The 23,471-nt window shown below is 39.6% G+C and overlaps 1 protein-coding gene across 2 annotated transcripts in view; it reads left to right on the forward strand.

The window, feature by feature from the left end:
• LOC126484270 (mitochondrial potassium channel ATP-binding subunit) overlaps positions 1–23,471 on the forward strand; it is a 119,040-nt gene that overhangs the window by 21,828 nt on the left and 73,741 nt on the right. For both annotated transcript variants that reach the window (XM_050107694.1, XM_050107693.1), the window contains exon 3: positions 3,971–4,129. In XM_050107694.1, the coding sequence (XP_049963651.1) occupies positions 3,971–4,129 (159 nt within the window). The remainder of the gene's footprint in view (positions 1–3,970; positions 4,130–23,471) is intronic.

The raw sequence follows: 23,471 nt of genomic DNA on the forward strand, positions 1-23,471 counted from the left end.
TTGTTACATTTTTTTTTTATATTTTGTGTTTGCGTGGGAATGTGCCTGTGCGAGTGCGTGTGTTTGCGTGTGCATGTGTGCATTTGCGTGCGTGCACGAGAGAGAGAGAGAGAGAGAGAGAGAGAGAGAGAGAGAGAGAATTACAAAGTTATCAGGTACCAAATACCTCAAGTTTTTATTTATTCTCCCTGAACTGTAATTCTATTTCTCCCTGGTCTCCTTTACTGTCTGCTCAATGTGAAGATTGGAAAGCATGGGTGATATGCTACAACGTTGGGAGAGCCAGCCATGACAAAACTCTTTCATCTGTTGAGCAAGATGTACAAGACTGGTGAAACACCCTTGGACTTCAAGAATGATGTAATAATACCAATTCCAAAGCAAGCAGTTGCTGATAGGTGCAAACAATTACTAAACCATCAGATTAATAAGTAATGGTTGCAAAATACTAACACGAATTCTTTACAGAAGAATGGAAAAACTGGTGGAAGCCGATCTTGGGGAAGATCACTTTGGATTCCAGAGAAATGTAGGAACACACAAGGCAATATTGACCCTATGACTTCTCTTAGAAAATAGGTTAAGGAAAGGCAAAGCATCATTTTATAGCATTTGTAGACTTAGAGAACGATTTTGACAAAGTTGAGTGGAATACTCACTGTGAAATTCTGAAGGTAGCAGGGGTAAAATACAGGTAGCGAAAGGCTATTTACAACTTGCATAGAAACCAGACAGCAGGTGTAAGAGTCGACGAGCATGAAAGGGAGGCAGCGGTTGAGAAGGAAGTGAGACAGAGTTGAAACATGCCCCCAGTGTTATTCAGTCTGTACATTGAGCAAGCATTAAAGGAATCAAAGAAAATTCTGGTGTAGGAATTAAAAGTCCAGGGAGAAGTAAAAAAAAAAATATTTTTGAGGTCTGCCAGTGACATTTTAATTCAGTCAGAGATAGCAAAGGCCTTGGAAGAACAGCCGAATGGAATTTACAGTATCTTGAAAGAAGGGTATAAGATGAACATCAACAAAAGCAAAACAAGGACAATGGAATGTAGTCAAATTAAATCAGGTGACAGTGTGGGCAGCAATCTGCAGTTATTCATTGATGATGATGTACTGTACAGGAAGGTGTTGAGGATAAGTGATTGTAGGTTGATACAAGATGACATAGACAAAATTTTTAATTGGTGTTGTGAATGGCACCTGGCTCTTAATGTGGAAAAATGTAAATTAATGTGGATGCGTAGGAAAAGCAAATGCTTAATGTTCAGATACAGCATTAGTTGTGCCCTGTTTTACCCAGTCACACCATTTAAATATCTGGGCGTAACAATATGAAACGGAAGCTCAGGTGGGAATGCCCGGAGGGATTCATTTTGAAGAACGGTGTTGAGAAAGTTTAGAGAACTGGAATTTGAAGCTGACTGCAGAACGATCCTACTGCCACCAACATTCATTTTGTGTATGGATCACAAAGATAAAATACGATAAATTGGGGCTCTTATGGAGGCATATAGACAGTCGTTATTCCCTTGCTCTATCTGCGAATGGAACAGGAAAGGAAATGACTAGTTGTGGTATAGGGTACCCTCCGCCATGCACCATATGGTGGGTTGTGGAGTATGTATGTAGATGTAGATGCTGAGGGAATTAGGAATATGAGTTTTGTTATTTGGACAGCAAAATATTGGAAGATGGCTGAAGTAGAGAGGATATAAAATATAGACTAGTAGTGGCGAGAAAACCGTTTATGAAGAAGAGAAATTTGTTAACATCGAATATAGATTTAGTTGTTAGGAAGTCTTTTCTGAAAATATTTGTGCGGAGTTTAGCTGTGTAGGAAAGTGAAACATGGATGACAAGAAAAGAATAGAGCCTTTTGAAATGGAATCTTCAGAATAAAGCTGAAGATTAGATGATAGATCACAGAACTAATGAGGAGACACTGAATAGGCCTGGGGAGAAAAGAAGTATGTGGCACAACCTGACTGAAAGGGATCGCTTGATGGGACACATTCTGAGACATCAAGAGATCACCAAATAGCATTGGAGGGAAATATGGGGGCTAAAAGTTATAGAGGGAGACTAAGAGATTTAGAAGGATGTTGGTTGCATTAGTTATTTGGAGATGAAGAGACTTGCACAGCATAGTGTAGCATGGAGAGCTCTACCAAACCAGTCTTTGGACTGAAGACTGCAACAGCAATGGGCTACAACCTTTGCTTCTGCCCTTGACTCTTAAAATTGCAATCTACTTTCTATACAAGGTGTAGATGACCTCTCATTCCCTATCTTTCATCGCTGCTACCTTTAGAATTTCATGGAGCATGTTCTAGTCAACATAGTTAAAAGCTTTCTTTAAGCCTGCAAATGCAGTAATTGTAGGTTTACTTTTCTTTTGTCTATTGACCCAGATACAGTAAATTGTAGGTTCAGTAATTCCTCGGATATTCCTACGTTTGTCCAGAACCTGAAGTGATCGTCCCCAAGTTCAATTTATGCCGGTCTTTCCATTCTTATGCAGTTAACTTCTCTCAAACCCTGTTTTAGTATTTATTTTTGTCAGTGAGTTTTGAACTGTGTGGCTTTTAAAAAATTTCCATGTGCACGTTGTTGCAAAACATGATCACCCCCTGCTTTAAAAAATTTCATTTCTGGTAAAAAAGTTTTTAATAGTTGCTCTTTGTTTCTTATGTACACACACTCTCTGTTTATACTTAAATGATCTTCAAGCTAGGTTCATTTTCAGTTTACTATTGTTTTTATTGATCTAATGTGTGTTATTTGCCATTCTCTGACAACTGATTTTGTTCCTTCCTATTCATGGCATCTAGTGCAGTAAACTCTTTTAATCTAGTTTATTCTTTGCTTGTATGCTGGGCAACGTATATGTCAAGAGGGCAGGAACACATGGAAACTAAACATTCCAAAAATTATTTTATATAAAGACCATGAAATTTAATGGTAAACACTCACTGTATAGTTGAGACACTGAGTGGAATGCTGCATCTGAAGCGATGAACAATTGTCTTCCCAATATCTTTAAGGTCTTACTAATGCCTTCACAGACTGACAGCACTCCCTTAAATGTAGTCAACAGGTAGTTCTCCTGTAGCATATCCATACGTGCTTCTAACACTGCAACCACTCACACAAACCAGCAGCAAACAAGCACCTCACCTTCATTACCTACTGAACTCTGGAGTGGAACAGTGTAAGCACATTGTCTGCCACAGGTCTGACTGCCTTTCTTTGTGGTCTGAAATGACCAAGCTCCTTCCTATTGCTCCCAAAACTGCCTTCTATTTGGTGAAAATAATATCATGGTCCATTCTTATGCCATGTCTACCTCCCAACCCCTTACTGTAATGGTCATATCTCTGTGAAAGATCCGGATGCAACACTTGTCCTGTGCACCCACGCAGCACATCATGTTGCAGTCCCCTCCCCGGCATATCCAAACACATCATAGAAAGGGCTACTTGTGGAAGAAGCTGTCATATACTGTCTGCCTCTTCTGCACGGCCTTTTTTGTGGACATAACTACCAACCAACTGGTCACCGTAAAGATTGGCCATTGTCAAATCATGGGCAAGAGCAGAGTGGGCCATCCAATTGCAGAGCATGCTACAGAGCACAAGTTCAGTGGTGCCTGCTGCTACTGCTTCACAATCCATACACTTTGGATTCATGACCCCCTTCCATCCATTATACAAGTTTCTCTAAAGTGCATAAATGGTGCATTGTCTTTTAAAACAAAGTATGTTGTCTGAAACATAGGCATGAGGTTAATCTTGTTATTGTGTCTGTCTTCTGCTCAACGTCTCAACTATACAGTGAGTGGCTGTCTTTGCTCCAATGCTCATCTTTCATCCAGAACTTTCCAATATCATAATTGCGGTTTGTAATAATCTGTGCCTGCTTTTACGAGTGACATATGAATGCACTACTTAATTGGTTCTTTCTTCTTGCAGAGTGCTCTGGTTGTGGCTGTGCTGAATATACAAATCCCTCAGCTGCTGGGTGGGGTGATCAATGTGATGGCAACATTCATACAGGGGAAGGAAGGCAGGCAGTTCAGCAGTGATATGAGAGCTCCTGTTGTAAGGCTTCTTGGCATGTATTCATTGCAGGTGAGTAATTGTCAATAACATTCTCAGTGGATGTTGCTGAATTTTTAAAATATTTAGCCAACTTTTTTGTTTCTTTTTCTCCCACTTCATTCCTCCTTTTGAAGGAACTTTATGTAGCTACATCTATACTCTGCAAGCCATCTTACATTGTGTGGATGAGGGTACCTGTGGTGTATCACCATCATTGCCCCTTTTCCTTGTACCATCACAGATGGTGAATGGGAATAATTACTGTCAGTAAGCATGATGCATCCTTCTCATTGTCTTTTAATCTCTCTTCTTCTCAGTATCTGTCTACATTTGTGGTAGCACAAGAGTGCAAACTCTTCTGTGTTGTTTTCTGTCGTGCTGCCACACAATTTTTTCTCTTTCATACAGTTTCGTTTTTGTCTGTGACATTTTGAATTTGTTTCATTTCTCTTTTACTGTTTTTCCATCAACAATCTTTAGAAAACTTAAGGAGAGAGTCTTGCAGTGGAAATAACTTTCAACAATTTTAGATGTATTACCTGTGGAGAAATGAACAAGGTATTTTTTCAACAATTAATCCCAAATAACGCAATTTCAGGGGCTTGAATGACTTTAGGTAATCCCGGCTTCTTCTGGAGGCAGGTCAGTAGTAATGGAGAGCTGTATTCTACCAATTGTTCAATTTAGTGGAATATATTGTCACTTGCAGTCCAAGAATTTCTAAGAAATTGGTAATGTAATCATCTTTAGTTGCCTACTCAGTTTGTGCTATTGGATCTGAAAGAACTTTTGGCAGGGGGGCTTGTAACCATCTTCAGTTGCTAAATGATAAACTGATCAAAGCATCTGTTTATGTCCTCATTGGTAGTCGTATGCAAGGGTGATGGGATCCTTCTCTGATAACTCAGTTGATGCTGTACTACCACTGGATTCATACACTACTTCATGCTGTATCTTCACTGTGCCAACCACTGGGTTATATTTCTTGCTTCATAAAGCAAGAAATTGGAAATCCCTACCAAATCAAAAGAAAATTAAAATTATACACCTCATTACCCACTCTTTCTACAAATTATTTGAATATCTATAATCAGGAATTGAAAGGTTCCTTTACTTACATGGCAAGTAGCAGTGTTTGTTATAAAGCTGCCTGACACATTGTAATGAACTGTAAACAGAACCCGGTATTTACAAATGCAATAAAATATTTCATTTGAAAAGTACTATTGTAATCTAGTTACTGATAGCAGATAAACAGCAGCTATATAATAAAACGGAGGAGGAAGCACCTTTCTTTCTTGACTTGATAAAATTTAGCTGTAATAAACATGAATGGTATTAAGCACCGCAGTGGTAATCAGCTGTTAATACAGTATACAGTTTAAGTTTGTGAGTTCTGTGTCTTTCACATACTTTGACTTATTCCACATCCCTGAAGGTTCCTCTTGGTGGGATCAATGGGAATTAAGTGGCAGAATTAAGTGGCAGAATTATTTGGCAGCCCTGCAGCCAAGCGACTAGCGCGAGGTTTGGTGTTCTCGTAAAGATAAGTTATTTTAGATTATAAAACACATAGATTAGTACTGATTACGTGGTAAATAAGTGTATTAGTGTGCCGTTTAAGTGTACCATTAAAGGTTTCATTTCTCATTACTTAATATAGCAGAAAACGCGAAAAGACCGTACAGTCGTATTTTCTGTTTACGTTCTGCTGCAGCAAATCTATAGAATTTCGTTTAGTTGTTCCTTGCTCTCTCCAGCAATTTAACTTAGCGTACCTCTTCATTATTTAACTAGCATTTCCGGAAAGTAGCGTAAAGTTTAACTTGTTGTTTCAGAAACTTTGCACTTTTGTTTTTGTTTACACACAGTTGCGTATAGGCCAAATTTGTGTAACCATATTTTCGTGTTTATCTGTAATTTAACTGACTTATTCTTAATAAATTATTACGTTTATCATGAGTGAAAAGTGCTTGACTTGCCGTAGAATTGTTAGGTCGGGGCTTTGGTGTGATGGGTGCTGTAGTTTTTTCCATGTGGGTGACTGTAGTGGCGTGGGAATAGGGGAAGTAAATGAGACTCATCAGTGGTTTTGTAGGATTTGTAGTAGAGATAGGAAGATACTGGAACAGGAGGGGAAAATTGCTGCCCTTCAGGCTGAGTTAGACAAGGCCAGGGGAGATCTTGACAGGTTAAGGAGGGAGAAGGGTAAAGAGAGGTGGGAAGTGGCAACAGGCAACAGGAGGAACAGGCCTAGAACTTTGTCTGACAGCTTTATGGTGAATGTGGAAAATAGATTTGACCTGTTGCTTCAGTTAGAAGCTGGTGAGCCTCAAGCAGTTACAGGTGTAGACAGGGCACAACAAACTTTCAGCAGCAAATTGAAAAGTAAGAATGTAGGGAAATCAGTAAAGAGAAAGAAAGTGTTGTTGTTAGGTAGTTCCCATGGAAGAGGTGTTGGCCAACTCTTGCAGGATGAACTAGGATCAGAATACCAGGTCACCAATTTTTTTAAACCTAGTGCTGGTCTGGAGCAGGTGACAGAGGATTTAGGATCACTTTGCAAAGATTTCACTAAGGAAGACACCGTGGTTATAGTGGGTGGGGCAGGTAACAGTATTGACAGAGATCCTGGGTACAGCATAGAGTGTGACCTGGCGAAGATTGCATCAGCATCGAGGCATACCAGTGTTGAGTTTGTATCTGTTCTTGGGCGCCATGACCGACCTCATTTGAACTCTTCTGTCAAGAGAGTTAATTTGGAGCTGGAACGGCTGCTCATGTCAGGTGCGGGGTCACACATTGGTGTGGTTCATGTTGATTCTGTCAGTAGGTGGGATTATACTAGGCATGGCCTTCACCTCAACAGGAAGGGGAAGGGTAAATTGGCTGGGGAAATAGCAGGAAAGTTAAAGGGGGGAGGCACTGTCATGAGTGGTAAAATACCAGTGGTTATAGGATTCAGAAAAGACCCTTTTTTAGGGTAGGGAGGACAGAAAGAAAACAAATTTTAAGAGAGGTTAGAACTGAGACAAACCTTCAGTTTGAGAAAGAAATCAAAAAACATAATTCCAGCTTATTACATCAACATAAACAGCCATTGGTTAAGAATTTTCAACTGTCAGCAGATATTTTAACTCCATCCAATTTTAAGTCAGTCAATGTGAAATGTCAGCTATCTTTATTGCATCAAAATATTCGAGGACTGAGAAATAAAATTAATGAATTAACTATCTGCATAGATGAATTAGAGTCTTCAAACCCAGCTGACATAATCTGCCTCTCTGAACATCATGTGACCACTGGTATAGAACTTTTAAGTGTTACAGGGTTTAGGTTAGCATCTCACTATTGTAGATCAGAAATGGAGAAAGGAGGAGTTGCCACATTCATCAGGAACTGTCATAAATTTAAGAACATAGACATTCATAAATTTTGCCTAGAACAGCATATGGAAGCATGTGCAACAGAATTAGATTTTCACAAAAAATCTTTCATAATATTAAGTGTATATCGAGCACCTGCAGGTAACTTTAATCTGTTTGTAAACCACCTTGAAGCTGTACTGGCCCATTTAACAACCAAAAACAAAGAAATAGTGGTTGCTGGTGATTTCAATGTAGATTTCCTTAAAGACTCTCCCAATAAGAACCTATTTGAGTTAGTAACACTATCATTCAACTTAATTCCCACAGTAAAGTTCCCCACTAGGATAACCACTTGCTCACAAACAGCCATTGATAATATCTTTATAGAAAAGTCAAATGAACAAAATTATATTACAAAACCAATAGTCAATGGCCTCTCAGACCATGACATGCAGTTCCTTCTGTTAAATGTTAATACTGAACAGGATATAAAATCTGTTAAATCTGAGCTCAAGAGGGTAATCAGTAAGCCAAAAATTTATTATTTTAGGACACTCCTCAGAGACATTCACTGGACTGATGTTTACAGTGCTCATGGCATGAATGAAAAATATAACATTTTTGCTAATAAAGTGCTTACCTTATTTGAACACTGCTTTCCCCCAAAACTTACCAAGGTTAGAGCAAAGTCTACAAAGAAGCCATGGATTACTCGAGGAATAGGGGTATCTTGTAAAACAAAAAGAAAACTGTATCTGTCAATCCGAAACATTTCCAATGTTGATGCTATAGCACATTATAAGAAATACTGCAAAATATTAAAGACTGTAATACGGATGTCAAAGCAAATATATTACAAGGAAAAGATAGTCATATCAGATAACAAAATAAAGACAATATGGGATATAGTGAAGGAGGAGACCGGTAGAACCAGACATGAAGAGGAACAAATAGCATTAAGAGTAAATGATGCATTGGTGACAGATGTGTATAGTGTTGCAGAACTTTTTAACAAACATTTTATAACTGTTACTGAAAAGATGGGGTTGTCAGGTTCGGTAGATGCTGCTATGGATTACCTTAGACCAGACATTTCAAGTAACTTCCATAATATGAATTTGACCCTCACTACCCCAACAGAAATAATGTCCATCATAAAATCTTTAAAATCAAAAACATCTAGTGGGTATGATGAAATATCAACAAAGTTAATTAAAGAATGTGATTCTGAGCTAAGTAACATATTAAGCTATCTGTGTAACCAGTCGTTTATCAGTGGAATATTTCCCGAATGGCTGAAATATGCTGAAGTTAAGCCACTGTTTAAGAAGGGAGATAAAGAAATAGCATCAAATTTCCGTCCAATTTCACTGTTGCCAGCATTCTCAAAAATTTTCGAAAAAGTAATGTACAGTCGTCTTTATAACCATCTTATCTCAAATAACATACTGTCAAAGTCACAGTTTGGATTTCTAAAAGGTTCTGATATTGAGAAGGCTATCTACACTTACAGTGAAAATGTACTTAATTCATTAGACAAAAAATTGCAGGCAACTGGTATATTTTGTGATCTGTCAAAGGCATTTGACTGTGTAAATCACAATATCCTTTTAAGTAAACTAGAATATTATAGTGTAACAGGAAATGCTGCAAAATGGTTCAAATCTTATATCTCTGGCAGGAAACAAAGGGTGTTATTAGGAAAGAGACATGTATCAAGCTATCAGGCATCATCCAACTGGGAACTAATTACATGTGGGGTCCCACAAGGTTCCATTTTGGGGCCCTTACTTTTTCTTGTGTATATCAATGACCTTTCATCAGTAACATTACCAGATGCCAAGTTTGTTTTGTTTGCTGATGATACAAACATTGCAATAAATAGCAAATCAAGTGTAGTCTTAGAAAGATCAGCCAATAAAATATTTGTAGACATTAATCACTGGTTCCTAGCCAATTCTTTGTCACTAAACTTTGAAAAAACACACTACATGCAGTTCAGAACTTGTAAGGGGTGTCCCAAGAGTATATGTCTAACATATGATGACAAGAAGATAGAAGAAGTGGACGGTGTTAAATTCTTGGGATTACAGCTTGATAATAAATTCAACTGGGAGGAGCACACCACAGAACTGCTGAAGCGTCTTAACAAATCTCTGTTTGCAATGCGAATTTTGTCAGACATAGGGGATATAAAAATGAAAAAGCTGGCATACTATGCTTACTTTCATTCCATAATGTCATATGGGATTATTTTCTGGGGTAATTCATCAAGCCAAGCTAAAGTTTTCCGGGCACAAAAACGTGCAGTAAGAATTATATGTGGTGTGAACTCAAGAACATCCTGCAGAAGCCTGTTTAGGGAACTAGGGATACTAACTACTGCTTCCCAATATATTTATTCCTTAATGAAATTTGTCATTAAAAATATATCACTTTTTCAAACCAACAGCTCAATTCATGGAATCAATACTAGAAATAAGAATAATCTTCACAAGGATTTAAAGTCACTTAGTCTTGTACAAAAAGGTGTGCATTATTCAGGAACACACATTTTCAATAACTTGCCAGCAGCCATAAAAAGCTTAACAACCAATGAAATTCAGTTTAAGAGAAGCCTAAAGGATTTATTGGTGGCCAACTCCTTCTACTCCATTGATGAATTTCTGAGGAAAACCAACTGATTTGTATATAAGTACAACATAACTTCTGCACAATTTCAGTGCAGTAATGTGTTCACTGAAAATTTGTGTGTGTGTGTGTGTGTGTGTAAGTATAATCTAACTTCTGCACCATTTCAGTGCAGTAATGTGTTCATTGTAAATAAGTATTACAGTAGTTGTATTACATGTTTCTTACCTTATAAATAAATATAAAACTTTTTTATTTTAAATTCAGTGCAATAGTATTTGTAAAATGACTCTTAGTGTTCATTAAAAAATGACGATCATTCCACTTGGGACCTGTGGAATGGTACATTAGCTTATTTGTTTTAGTTTAAATATTTGTCATGTATTGTTGTTTTTCTGACATGTTCCACATCCTGGAGGACCTCCTCACTACGGATCAATTGGAATGAAAGTAAATCTAATCTAATCTAATCTAAGTGAACGTTTATGTGAACAGAATCCACTGTATTTTTCTGTATTCCGTCTTTATACACTTACTTCTTCTTCTGATTGTTTTCTCTGTCTGTCTGTCTGTCTCTGAAGAAAAACAGTAGAGGTTTTGTGGGCCTTCCTTGATGCAAATACTTTTTTCTTTCATTCTCCCTAAACTAGTTTCTGTGAAGACTAATCATTACCAATGTAGTTTTTTAATTAAAAAAAATATTCTTCAACTTGTGAATTACAGCATTATTATATGGTGAAACAAGTTAATTTTCTAAATGTCCTTTTGAGTTAATTTTTGTTAAATAAAATACTTCGTAGTTTTATCTCCCCTACGCACTACTGCTTGAGTAGTTTGTTATACATTTCTCCTACAGCATGTCATCTGCAGTGTGAGTGCTTATTATGAATGAAATTTAATTTGACTTGACTTAATGTTTAGGTATGGATGGCTGAAAGGTGTGGATGAGTACTGGACCACAATGAACTCAGTAAGATGGTGAGGAAGCAGGACTAGATGGCAAGGCTGATGTTCCAAACAGACCCAGTCTGGGACTGGAAACTGTTGGCGACGATAATGATGATGACATAATGTTTACATTCCCTAACTGTGAAAATAAGGCTACAATATGGAGATTTGTTGATTAAACAAATGTTTGCATTACAGTCTTATTTTCAGTATTGGAATGTAAAGTCACAATTATTATTAACGACAGGCACTCATACTGCAGATACCATGCTGTAGGAGAAATGCACAAAAAATGACAATGTAGGAAAGATAAAAAGTGGAAGTTATTGTATGTAATGTTAACAAGAAAACTAGATCAAAACAACATTTAAAATTTAACATGTTCCACTATGTAACAATTCCATATTTCACACATTATAGAATAAAAGAAAACCCACCAATGATGGCAAGTAATCAACTAAACTAGTTTTGTGGAGAATAAACGGTTTCCATTGAGGCAAGACCCATATGTTTGCTTTACAAGGTTATGCTAATGTCATTCCTGTCACTTCTTCATACACTGTGCACAGTTACAGAAGGAAGAAAACTGTCATAGGATCATTGTGTTTTTGGATACAATGGTGTGGCCAGAGTACTGGTTGAACTCATGCCACGGGCTACGAAAAACAGAAAGTACTCAAGCACTCTTGTTATTCCTTCAACTGTATACTTAACTATGAAAATGTTAGTTGATTGGACCATGGCAGATATAGTGCACACTGTTCTGACAAGATGGGGGGCATTGCACTTGTCATACTCAGGGATGCATTGTGTGAACATGACGACAGTGAGACAGCTGTCAGATTACCAGTGAATGTGATTCTCTACCCTCCCTCACCACATCACAACTGTGGTGCCTGCCACATGTAGTTTTGGGTACCAATAATAATAGGGAAGGTCACCCTGCTCGACAATCTCATCGTTAATCAGCAGGCATCTGAACATGGTGATAAGTCTAATTGCCTAAAATTCACAAAGAACTGGTGATTGAACCTGTCAGAAAATCCTACAAGAATGGAAAGTATTTTGTCACTTTTCCTTCTGAAGGACATTAAATTGATTGGGTTGTTATTTTAGACCAAACACTTTTTCATAGACCATTTAAAACATACCATAATTGTTCATCAGTTTTTTCTCCATAACAGGTTTCTTTCGAAGAGTTTTGAAATGTTTCATATATATCTGGATTTTATTGAACTACATACGCACTGCTTGTGTTTCCAGTATAAATAACAAGAACACAAGACCATAAAGAGCTGATAGTTACTAATTAGAAGCAGTGTTGGGGCTGTCACTTATGAAAACATTGATACTGGTCATAAAGTATGTAATGCATACTTTTGTCTCAGTTTGTCATTAAACATTGCTGTCCAGGTTTTCATATTCAGTAGTTGGCTACAAGGACAGGAATAAATTACTTTGATGTGCAGGATATTTTTCCTGCCGCAGTGATGTCGGAGATTTGATGTTTTACTGGATTCCTGATATTCACGGTACACTCGTTAAGTGGTCATTTGGGAAAATCCCCACTTCAACGCTACCTCAGAGATGCTGTGTCCCATCACTCATGTGACGGCTAGAACGCCGTGTTCAAACTCACTTAAATCTTGATAACCTGCCATTGTAGCACCACTAACCCATCTAACAACTGCACCAGACACATATTGTCTTATATGGGCATTGCTGATTGCAGCATTGTATTCTGCCTGTTTACATTTGAATACGCATGCTTATTCCAGTGCCTGTACAGCTGCCCACATTCTCTGCCTCCTTTTCTTCCAGTTTCAAACAGCCAGCCCAGAAAACCGATGCCACCACACGAACAGAGGTTGCTAGGTCAGCACTAGCTCCTGCGTTTATCAGTGCACATTTGCTGCTGCATTTCCTTTGGAGCTTGCCCTCTCCCTAGAACTTCAGAAAAGGCTGTGGTTGCTTACATCGTAGAACTTCCTGCCCTCCCAAGGTCAAGTCTTGCCCACCGCCCAGTGCTGCTATGCCACGGTAACTCCTCTGCTCTTCCCCTGGCTACATACCTGCAACCAGTAGCTGTTGAAGATCATGTCTGTCGGAGGATCACTGTGTGCTCTCTCCATAAGGTGCAATCTACTCTGAGGCTCCCCTAGATCTTGTGTAACAACTCCCATGACCAGTTTTTCCTACTGGGAGACTTCAATACCCACTGTGTCTTGTGGGATGTGACCTCTACTTGCCCATGGGGTCAGGTTTTGGAGAGCCTCATGATGTCTCATAAGCTGTGCATCCCCAATGTGGGTGTTCACACTCATTTCTGTACTGCTAGTAGGTCATTCACAGCCATCGACCTTTCTTTCTGCTCTCCAGCCCTCGCAGACTCTGCTCAATGGGAGGTCATTGGCAACCTTCATTCTACGACCATTTCCCACTCCACATTCATCTGCTGGATGGAGCCATCTGCACCTTGGTGGTCAGATGAGTGCCGTTCAGCAATCCGGAACAGATGTGCCGCTCTTAGACAGTTTAAATGCCACATGACAGCAGACAACTTTGTAGTCTTCAGAGCCACAAGAGCCAAGGCTTGACGCTTAATTAAGGAGAACAAGAAAAGATCATGCTAAGTGCTCCGGGACTCTATCAGTCATTCCACTTGTTCTATGAACGTTTGGGAAGTGATCCAGAGGATTTCCGGTAAACACAGTCATTTAGCAATAGCATGAGTGCTGAAATAGAGGTGTCTACAAACAACATCTGGACATGTCATCCAGATTCCGGCAGAGCATTTTGCGAAAACTACAGCCAGTGCCAGCCAAGATCCACCATTTCACCATTACTGTGCGACTGTAGATAGGGGCAAGAGGACTTAAGGTACCATGATTCTGAGTCTTACAACTGCCCTTTCTCCATGTGGGAGCTGGAATCGGCACTCTGAAACTTGTTGTACTGAACCTGGTCATGATCAAATCCGGTACTGCACACTTCCACATTTGCCACCTGTGTCAAAGGAAATCCTCCTCAAATGTTCTAATCTTATATGGCAGTCAATTTCCCAACTCGTGGATAGAGGCACTTGTGGTACCTCTCCTCAAACCAGGAAAGGAAGGCACATCTCCCAGTAGTTATCGGAGTATCGCCTTAACGAGCTGTTTTGGAAAGACCATGTAGCAAATGGTTAACAGTCGTCTGGTCTGGTCGCTAGAGACCAGGCAACTCCTTAGCCACTATCAAGGTGGATTCCGGGAACTTTGGTCCACTGTTGACAACCTGACCCTGCTATTCAGCAGGCTTTCCTATGTAAATATCACTGTGTCAGCATATTCTTCAATATCAGTGAGGTGTAAAATACTGCTTGGAGACTATTCTCACACAACTGCATCGGTGGGGCTTTCATGGCCACCTCCCATTCTTCATATGGTCTTCCCGTCTCAGCGGTCTTTTAGGACATGTGTTGATGACATGCTGTTAGACTGTTTTGAGCAGAACAGTGTCCCTCAGGATGGTATTTTAAGTGTTACCCTTTTTGCCACATCCACAAACAGTATCACATCTACGGACCAATCCCATATCCAGTCTCTGTGCTGAGAGTGGTGAACTGCCACTCACCATCCAGTGGCAGCTCCTCATGGTGTGTCAGCCATGTAAGTTTCTTGCAGCTTGCCTTCATCCACATACACTACTGTTGCTTGTCCACCTCTGAAATGCCTTTTCTCAACCCATCCACAATCCACAATGCCATTTGGGATCTGTGTGCAATGTGTGCTGGAGTCACTTGGTTTGGTTTATGTACGACTGCAACTCCAGGCTCTTAATTGTCAGCGTTCCTGGTTAGTGCTTTGACTCAGGATAATTTTAGAATTGGTGCAGTACAGGAGAGATTGCACCCCTGCTTCAGTTGTTAATGACATTTTATATGAGCACTACAACTATGTAGATGGGTCCAAACAGGGGGCCTCAGTTGGTTACTCTGTCATTTTTCCGGATTGTATCCTCAAGTTCCAACTCCCTCAAGAATTTACTGTCTCCAATGCAGAATTATATGGGATCTTGTGGGCCATAGGGCAGATGAGACGTTCTTCCAGTACTAAATTTCTTGTCCATTCTGATTCTCTGACTGCGCTTCACTCTCTGAAACATTTGTACCCAGCAGATAAAATAGTCCAGAATATCCAGGGTGCCCTCCTTCAGCTATGACAACTGTTGGGAAGGAGGTGTTTTTTTTGCCAGGTATCAGGGTACATGTGACTGGTGGGGAATGAACGGATGGATCTAGCAGCTAAGGAGGGTGTTGTGATCCTCATGTATTTCAGTGTGCCATCCCCCTGCATGCCATAACCTTGCCGTTGAGATCCAGAGTCTTGTGTCTGTGGGAGGATGAGTGGCTGGAAGTGACGGACAATAAGCTCTGTCTAATAAAGCCCACAACGCGACCGTGATATACCTCCTGCCAGCCACGTCGATGGGACGAAGTCATCCTTTCCCATCTTCACATAGGCCACAGCCCTGTGATGCATGGCTTCTTGCTCCCGCAAGAAGACCCTCAAATTTGTGGTGCTTGGGGCATACAGATAACTGCAGTAAATTTTATTGGACTGCATTTTATTTTCTGTCCAGTGAGCCACAGCAGATTTGCCAATGGATCTGCCCTCTCTTTTAAGTAATGTTCAAATGAATGTAGTTCAAGTTTTAAGGTTTTGTGAATTGTCCAACATTTTTCCCAAGATTTTAGGGTGATGATTTTAATGTGTTAACAGGGTGACTGGCTCATTCATATATTTGTAATTGATTTGTCAATCACATTTGCCTGTGCGTTTTGTTTAGCTCATTTGTCGTTTTACTTTTATTTTAATGTTATGTATAGCTACTCTTCTCCATTGTTTTAGGGCTTGTAAGATGGAATGATTGTATGCTCAATTTTGAGTACATGAGTATGGAGCAATTTTCAGTGTGTTAGCCACATTCATTTGTTTTAATAAGTGTAGTGACACTGGAAACCTCCCCATTGAGTGCCCATAAGCTCCAATCATCATCATCATCATCATCTTCTTCTTCTTCTGCTTCTTTTTGAAAGGGAGCACTGACCTGCAGTTCTATCTTTAAAACATCAGGTGAAGCCATCACACTGGACAAATCGGCAGTCGTGGATTGCCCAGAAGTAGTGACATTGCTTTATTGTACTGGCCACTTTGGGCACTGAGTGACTTAGCAATTGAGATAAAAGGATACCGTATTTACTCGAATCTAAGCTGCACTCGAATCTAAGCCACACCTGAAAAATGAGACTCGAAATAAAAGAAAAAAAAAAAAAAATTCCCGAATCTAAGCCGCACCTGAAATTTGAGACTCGAAATTCAAGGGAAGAGAAAAGTTTTAGGCCGCACCTCCAAATCAAAACAAAGTTGGTCCATTGTAATACGAGACACAATTTAGGTCGAATGAATGACGATACAGCTACAGTAGTTTGGTTCAAGTCGTAAGCTTAGCAGTTAAGCTTTACCAGGTAGCCATTGCTATGCGTCAGGCGCTCCGTCCGTATTTATACGGGTACCCTTCCTTTTTCACGTGCTTCGTCTGGTTTGAATCGATTGCTTATTTTCCTTTGATCTGATAAGTGCCGTCTTCTTTGTTATAGGTGTTTACGTCACTCTAAGCTGAAAATGCATTACTATACTGTGTCATGCATTATTTGTCGCATTCTGATAGTGCGTGTTTATGGCCTGTCGCCGCTCGCGGGATGGCTAGCTTTTGTGCGCGCTACCGCCGCTTACAATTTGTTTTTAAAAAGAGATAGGAATCGTCTCATTAGCGAAACAATGGCAAGAGACTGCTGTTTGTTGTTACTTACACTGCTGCTTTCTTTGATAATGATCAACAAGAACCAAATAATAGACTGCGTATGATAGAACATGTTCTGAACGAGAGTTAGGCGAAAATTTTTCACCGTTTGAAAATCTTTGCGGCCGCTTCTTTAGTACATCAAATTCTGCATAGAAATTTGAGTCATCTTAGATTTAAAAATCTAGTTAGTTGCTGTGCTTCATTTCTGACTGTATCACTATTACGCATAAGAATAATACGAATATAAACATGACACGATACGTATATTCTTCCGCGTTTGCTGTTGTCTCACTCTAGTTTCGTAGTTTATTAGGCAGACAGGATTTAAATGAGATAGCAACAAACACGCAAGAATACATGGCAAAATGTTTATATTCGTATTATTCTTATGGTGAAGAGAATACTGCATGTGATTCACATTTCATCAGGTTCCCATTAGCAACCATCTCTTCTCACTGGTAGGAAAAAATTCAGAACGTAGAGTTGGCCATATTGACAAATATCCCAAACAATCTTGCCAGTCGGATTTTCGTAGTACATTGAAATTCTGCTACATTCTAAGATGAGCAATACGGAATTTGTATTTACTTCGTTGGATAATGTATGAAAATGCAGTGGTCGAAACTCGGGGCGGAGAAAAAAAAGCTCGTCTTCTACCTTTTCTTTTAAATTTATTTACTGATGCAGAGGTTTTGGCGCCAGTATTTATCTTTGTGCCTACAAAGCATGCCTGTGTAGTGCTACATATATTTGACGGCAGAAGTTAGTTGTGGTGGGACCTACAAACATTTTTCAGAACTTCCGCTTGCATTGCACTCGATTCTAAGCCGCAGGCGGGTTTTTGGATTACAAAAACCAGAAAAAAAGTGCGGCTTAGATTCGAGTAAATACGGTAACTACATTCTATTTTCAATAAAATGTTTTTGGGTGTGTGACTTTGTTTTCATGTTGTTTTATAGATGAGTGTTTTAGCCACTGTTAAATAATGTCATCAGGGTGCTTCCTGTATTCTGTTGAAAGCCAGTTGTCAGCAGTGCCTGAAATGATCATCTATAAAACAGGATGACATGGTCAATAAAAATAATGACATTAACAGCAAGTTATCACAGCTTCTCATGAGGGTATTTTATACAATCACCTCATGGTCACTATCAATGTGTGCACTGCGAGGTAACAACACGTGTTACTTTGAATCAAAACGTACTGTACCCATTCTTGCCACCAACTTAGTTCCCATTACAGCAGGATTGCCAGTTTGCCATGCTGAGTAATAAGGACCTATGTTGCAATGTCAATGTGCTAGAAGTGTGTATCTGTGAATTTCTTTCTTTTGTGTAATATGAAGTAACACTCTTATGTTCATCGTACCAACTTTTCAAAGCTCTTTCAAAACTGTATATGTTGAGTGTATGGCAGCTACTTCATTGTGGTATCATATGTAAAAGAATAAATAATTTCTAGCATGTTGTCACCTCAGTTATGGTCCATACATAATAACTGAATTTCTGATGTTGCTGTGGTCTTAAAATGTGCACTGGCATAGTAAAACCACTATATGAAAAGCCAGTATATGTAATCTTTTATTATGTAGAATCGTGTTTGAAAGAACAGACATTGTTGACGATCCACAGCTGTGCAAAATACTTTGAAAGTAATTTGCTGACTGCTAATTCTGTGATATCAGCTGTATTTGGTATACATCTACTACCCAAGAATGACATTTGAAAATCTGCACTGGACTGGAACTCAAGCCTGGATTTCCCTCTTACTGTGAGTGGTTGCCTTAACCGCTTCACCTATCTGTGCGTGTACCATGGACCACTGAGCCAAACTTCTGCAAGTCACACTTTCTACATCCTTATATAATTGTCGTCCACTATATGTCACAGGCCAGCACAAATTCTCATATGTCACTATTGGGTTGTAGCCTCTACATGTCCATCTTTTCAGAGAATGTTGCGGGTCTCGGCTGTTTAGTAGGGAATTTGGTCTGGGCTGTTTAGTAGGGAATTTCAGATCAAACACCCTTCAGCCATCTAATTTCCAAACTGTTATTTTATGGCAGATGATGGTTGAAGTGACTGCTGTATCAAGAAGAATTCTGTTTAGACAGGAACCAAGGTTGTAATCTTCTACATATTGGTCAGGGGGCCTGGAGATGGTGCAGTACATCGCCGAAACTGGTAGCCAAATAAAATAACAGTTTGGCAATTAGATGGCTGAAGGGTGTTTGATTTGACAATCTGTTGGGTAGTAGACCTATGCCTAATACAGCTGATGTTAAGGAATTGACAGTCACCGAATTAATTTCAAAATCTTTTATTAAGCTTTCCATTCCCTCCTCAGTTTGTCAGGGATAGCCACTGTGGCTAGAGTGATGAAAGACAAAAAGAGCAGAAAACTGAATATATTTCACCTCTTGTATCTTGCAATGTGAATCAGTGAAAATTCCGAGAGCTGCATTTCATATTAATATTAGAATCCCGAAGCTGAAAAGCAGTCTGTGTGGATATGTTTTTAGCAAACTACATATTCAAGGGAAGTCTCTTGTTCCCACTGAATTTAGTATTCACCAAAACTAGAAGAAACATTTCTATAATGATATTTCCAGAAACCAATACCTGTTGAGATATGGGCTGATCTGTCCTGTGATTCCCATCTGTTCATTATGTAGAAGAAGATGCTATAAACAGTGCTGCATGTAGTTATCACACATCCTCACATATTCTTCAGCCCTTCTTCGCCGTGAATCACGCACTCCTTCAGATACACTTGGCTCCATTTTGGTTGCATGTCACACGCACCTGTAATGTCTGCACATTGTCACAGGTACACGCCAATGCCTTTAAATGTCCCCAAATTCAATGGATTCGGATGAACACGATATTTGTGTGCTACCACACCACCTCAACCAAGCCATCATCCATACATGGTGCTATGAGTCTGTCACTAACAATTCATACCCATGGATACTGAATCACTCGTGTGTGTGTGTGTGTGTGTGTGTGTGTGTGTGTGTGTGTGTGTGACTCACTGTGAAGAAGGGCTGAACCACGTGCAGCACTGCCTATAATGTGCAATTGTATGCAGCAGACAGATGGTGATGAGATGTCAGACTGGCCCATATCTCAACAGATATTTGTTTCCAAACATATCATTGTAAGAACTTTTGTGCTTGTTTTGACCAATATTATTTACCTCTTGTAGGAATAGGACACTTTTTAAACACCTTTTGTATTACTAATGGGGACTGAAACTTCCTGGCAGATTAAAACAGTTTTAATCTGCTAGGAAGTTTCATATCAGTGCACACTCCACTGCGGAGTGAAAATCTCATTCAGGAAACATCCTCCAGGCTGTGGCTAAGCCATGTCTCCGCAATATCCTTTCTTCCAGGAGTGCTAGTTCAGCAAGGGTCGCAGGAGAGCTTCTGTGAAGTTTGGAAAGTAGAAGACAAGGTACTGGAGGAAGTAAAGCTGTGAGGACGGGGCGTGAGTCATGCATGGGTAGTTCAGATGGTAGAGCACTTGCCTGCGAAAGGCAAAGGTCCCGAGTTCGAGTCACGGTCCGGCACACAGTTTTAATCCGCCAGGAAGTTTCATATCGGTGCACATTCCACTGCAGAGTGAAAATCTCAGTCTGGAAACTAATGGGGATTACCTTACAAAATTTTAATGGAAAAAATAGAAACCGCAGTGATGTTGTCAATGCTGCACCAAGATGGTGGCTTGTGAACGTCCAAGTGGAGAGGCACTGCAAAATACTTCCTGCAAAAGCTCCTACATGATGATGATGATGATGATGATGATGATGATGATGATAGCACAGATGCACTGATACACAACACCCTACAAACAGAACTATAACTTGACTGCAGAACTGAATCTGTCACTTGACTTTTTACATGAGAGGATGTTGCCTGAACAAGAACAGGACTAAAAAGAAGAATAGCTCCTGGATCCAGTGGCATAAAAGAGGAAGTTCTACAACACATTGCACCACTCATTATCTCCTTTCTAACCATGGCCCTAAATGAGGTCCTATGGCTGGGAAGAATACCCATAGCATGAAAAATAGCAAAAACTGTAATTCCCAAGAAAGCCACGGACAAAGACCACAAATAATCAAAAATTGTACTGGCCAATTTGTGTGCTGAACATGCTTGCTAAGGTCTACAAACGCATTCTGTATGACTGACTACAGTCATGCAGAGAGATTTAGCCCGTATCAGTATAGATTTTGGAAAAACAAATAAGTTGATGACACAATAAACCAAGCCCTCCACATTGTAGAAAACACAGATCGTAATAGCGATAATGATAGACATCACAGGTGCATATGACACTCTCTGGTGACCTGCAATGTTTGTACATCTTAGCAAGCTGCACAGCCTGTGGGAATACTATAGGAACAGGGTTGCTGAGTGTTGAGCAGGGAACCAGAAAGTGATCGAAAAACTCAGTAAGAGATGCCCACAAGGATCGATCTGTGGGGCCATCTTCTGGTACCTAGCAGTAGAACCTCCATTCCTTCTTGTGGAGAGCCTTGACTGTGGTGACAGAATTGCAGTGTATGCTGCCAACAACTTGCTGGTGGTAGTGTCAGCAAACTTCCAAGCACAAATGGAGGATCAAGCTGTTGATATACTACAACACATGCACAACTGGTGTGTGTATAGTAAACCGATGATAGCTATGAACAATATTCTTCACATTCTATTTACTTAAAGGGAAACCCACTGGTAAAACTTGAAAACTGACAACAGGATATGTGGGAATTTCAGTTGATGAAGGATTCTCCTGAACAGCCACATACAAAGCATAGCAGGCAAAGCTGCAAAACTGCTTCAAAAACTGCCAAAAATAAACATTGCAGACTTCCACTGACATATGTGGGAATATAGCACTGTGCAATATTTGAATCCGTTATGTGTGTATGCTAAGCACATGGACACACAAACTCCACCTGCGAGGTGCAGGCATTTGGTTATTCTCCTGTGGCTATCAGATACCTTTAGAACTACATCTCTGGAATCCCTTTGTGTAGTCTTGTGCATCTTTATAGGTACTGTGCTGCAACATATTGGATGAAGATGGGCTTAAGGCTCAGAATAAGAGCAATCACAGAAGAAGATATCACTGATATTTACCACATTAAAAGATTACAGGTGAATACATGGCAAAGGGCACATGCAAAAGGGGCTGGAGCATGGAATGATAAATTCTATAACCAGATATAATCCATATCTAACATGCTTATGTTGGATGAACACCCATGCAAACGAAGAATGCACATGTAGGGAAACTGCTTCCCCTAAAAATGTAATACTGCACTGCCTCACGCATACATAGGCCAAACAAAAACTGATGATATGTGACAACATACACAACTCCCTCAGGAACTCAGACCAATCTGCAGACCTAGACATAACAGCAGATACTGTTTCAAGAGTATTATAAGAAAAATACACAAGAGAGAGGCCATATAGATCCGCACCCAAACCAAACACAGCACTAAATGACAACAGTGATGACTGAGGATATGAATCATCATACAGTGATTCAGGAAAAAAAATGAACCAGACGTGCATGGAGTCATGGTAACACATAATACAAACATAGCTAAAAAACTACATACACACATACATGCATACATAAAATAATATTAGAAATCGAAATACATACAAACACAGCTACATAGAAACTTACCATAGTTATCTGATTGTAAGGTGAGATTTTTTTCCCAAATTTGTCATTCGTAAAATAAAAGACCATCTTATATTTGCCGATTAAACTATTGCTGCTGAATGTATATTGAGGTTGTCTTACATTTACAGATCAAGCTTTGACTATTGAGATCACATGAAGATTTATTTTGAAGAATTTGGAAGGGCAGAGATGGTCAAATAATGCTGTTGTTTGAACGGTCTGCACTGAAGCGCTTGTTTAAACAATATCATGGCATTTGACTCACTTGGTGCAAGTGCAAGGGATATGTGAGAAACTGTGAACTAACCACCACAACCATCTATTGCTCTGCCTAAAATTTGACAATTTTTTGAAGCACAGGAAGAAATAGCACTAAATTCTGTCATCTTACAAACCTTGTTGTAAGAAGTTTGCAGTAAAACTTCTCAAACATGTATGGGTGCATGCTGGGACTCACACCTCGGGAACCCGAGCTGAGTCCTGGCATTGCTTCCACTTATTTATGCCAGGCTCCTCACTTTTATCTTTCCTATCTGGCCAACCTCAGCCAACTCTAGTTCTTTTCCGACCCTGATGCTATTAGGTTTCGAGGGCTAGGGGTCTTTCATTTTCCAACCTGTTCTTCTCATGTAGCTTCTGACCCGGAGTGGGCAGCTGTGAAAGGTATCTGTATCACATGTTAAAGGCAACAGAATACCCTGACAGATTATCTTCCCTGCATAATGCAGTCTCCATTTCATGTACAAAAATGGCTTCCTCTCATGTTAAATCAGTATCCAAAGGCATTTCAGATACTGGATACAACATACAGCACCCTTAAGAAGGAAGCAATGAATCACAGAAAATGGAGAGGCAAAGAACCTGCTATGT

The sequence above is a fragment of the Schistocerca serialis genome, chromosome 6, assembly GCF_023864345.2.
Source record: "Schistocerca serialis cubense isolate TAMUIC-IGC-003099 chromosome 6, iqSchSeri2.2, whole genome shotgun sequence".
Classification (NCBI taxonomy): domain Eukaryota; kingdom Metazoa; phylum Arthropoda; class Insecta; order Orthoptera; family Acrididae; genus Schistocerca; species Schistocerca serialis.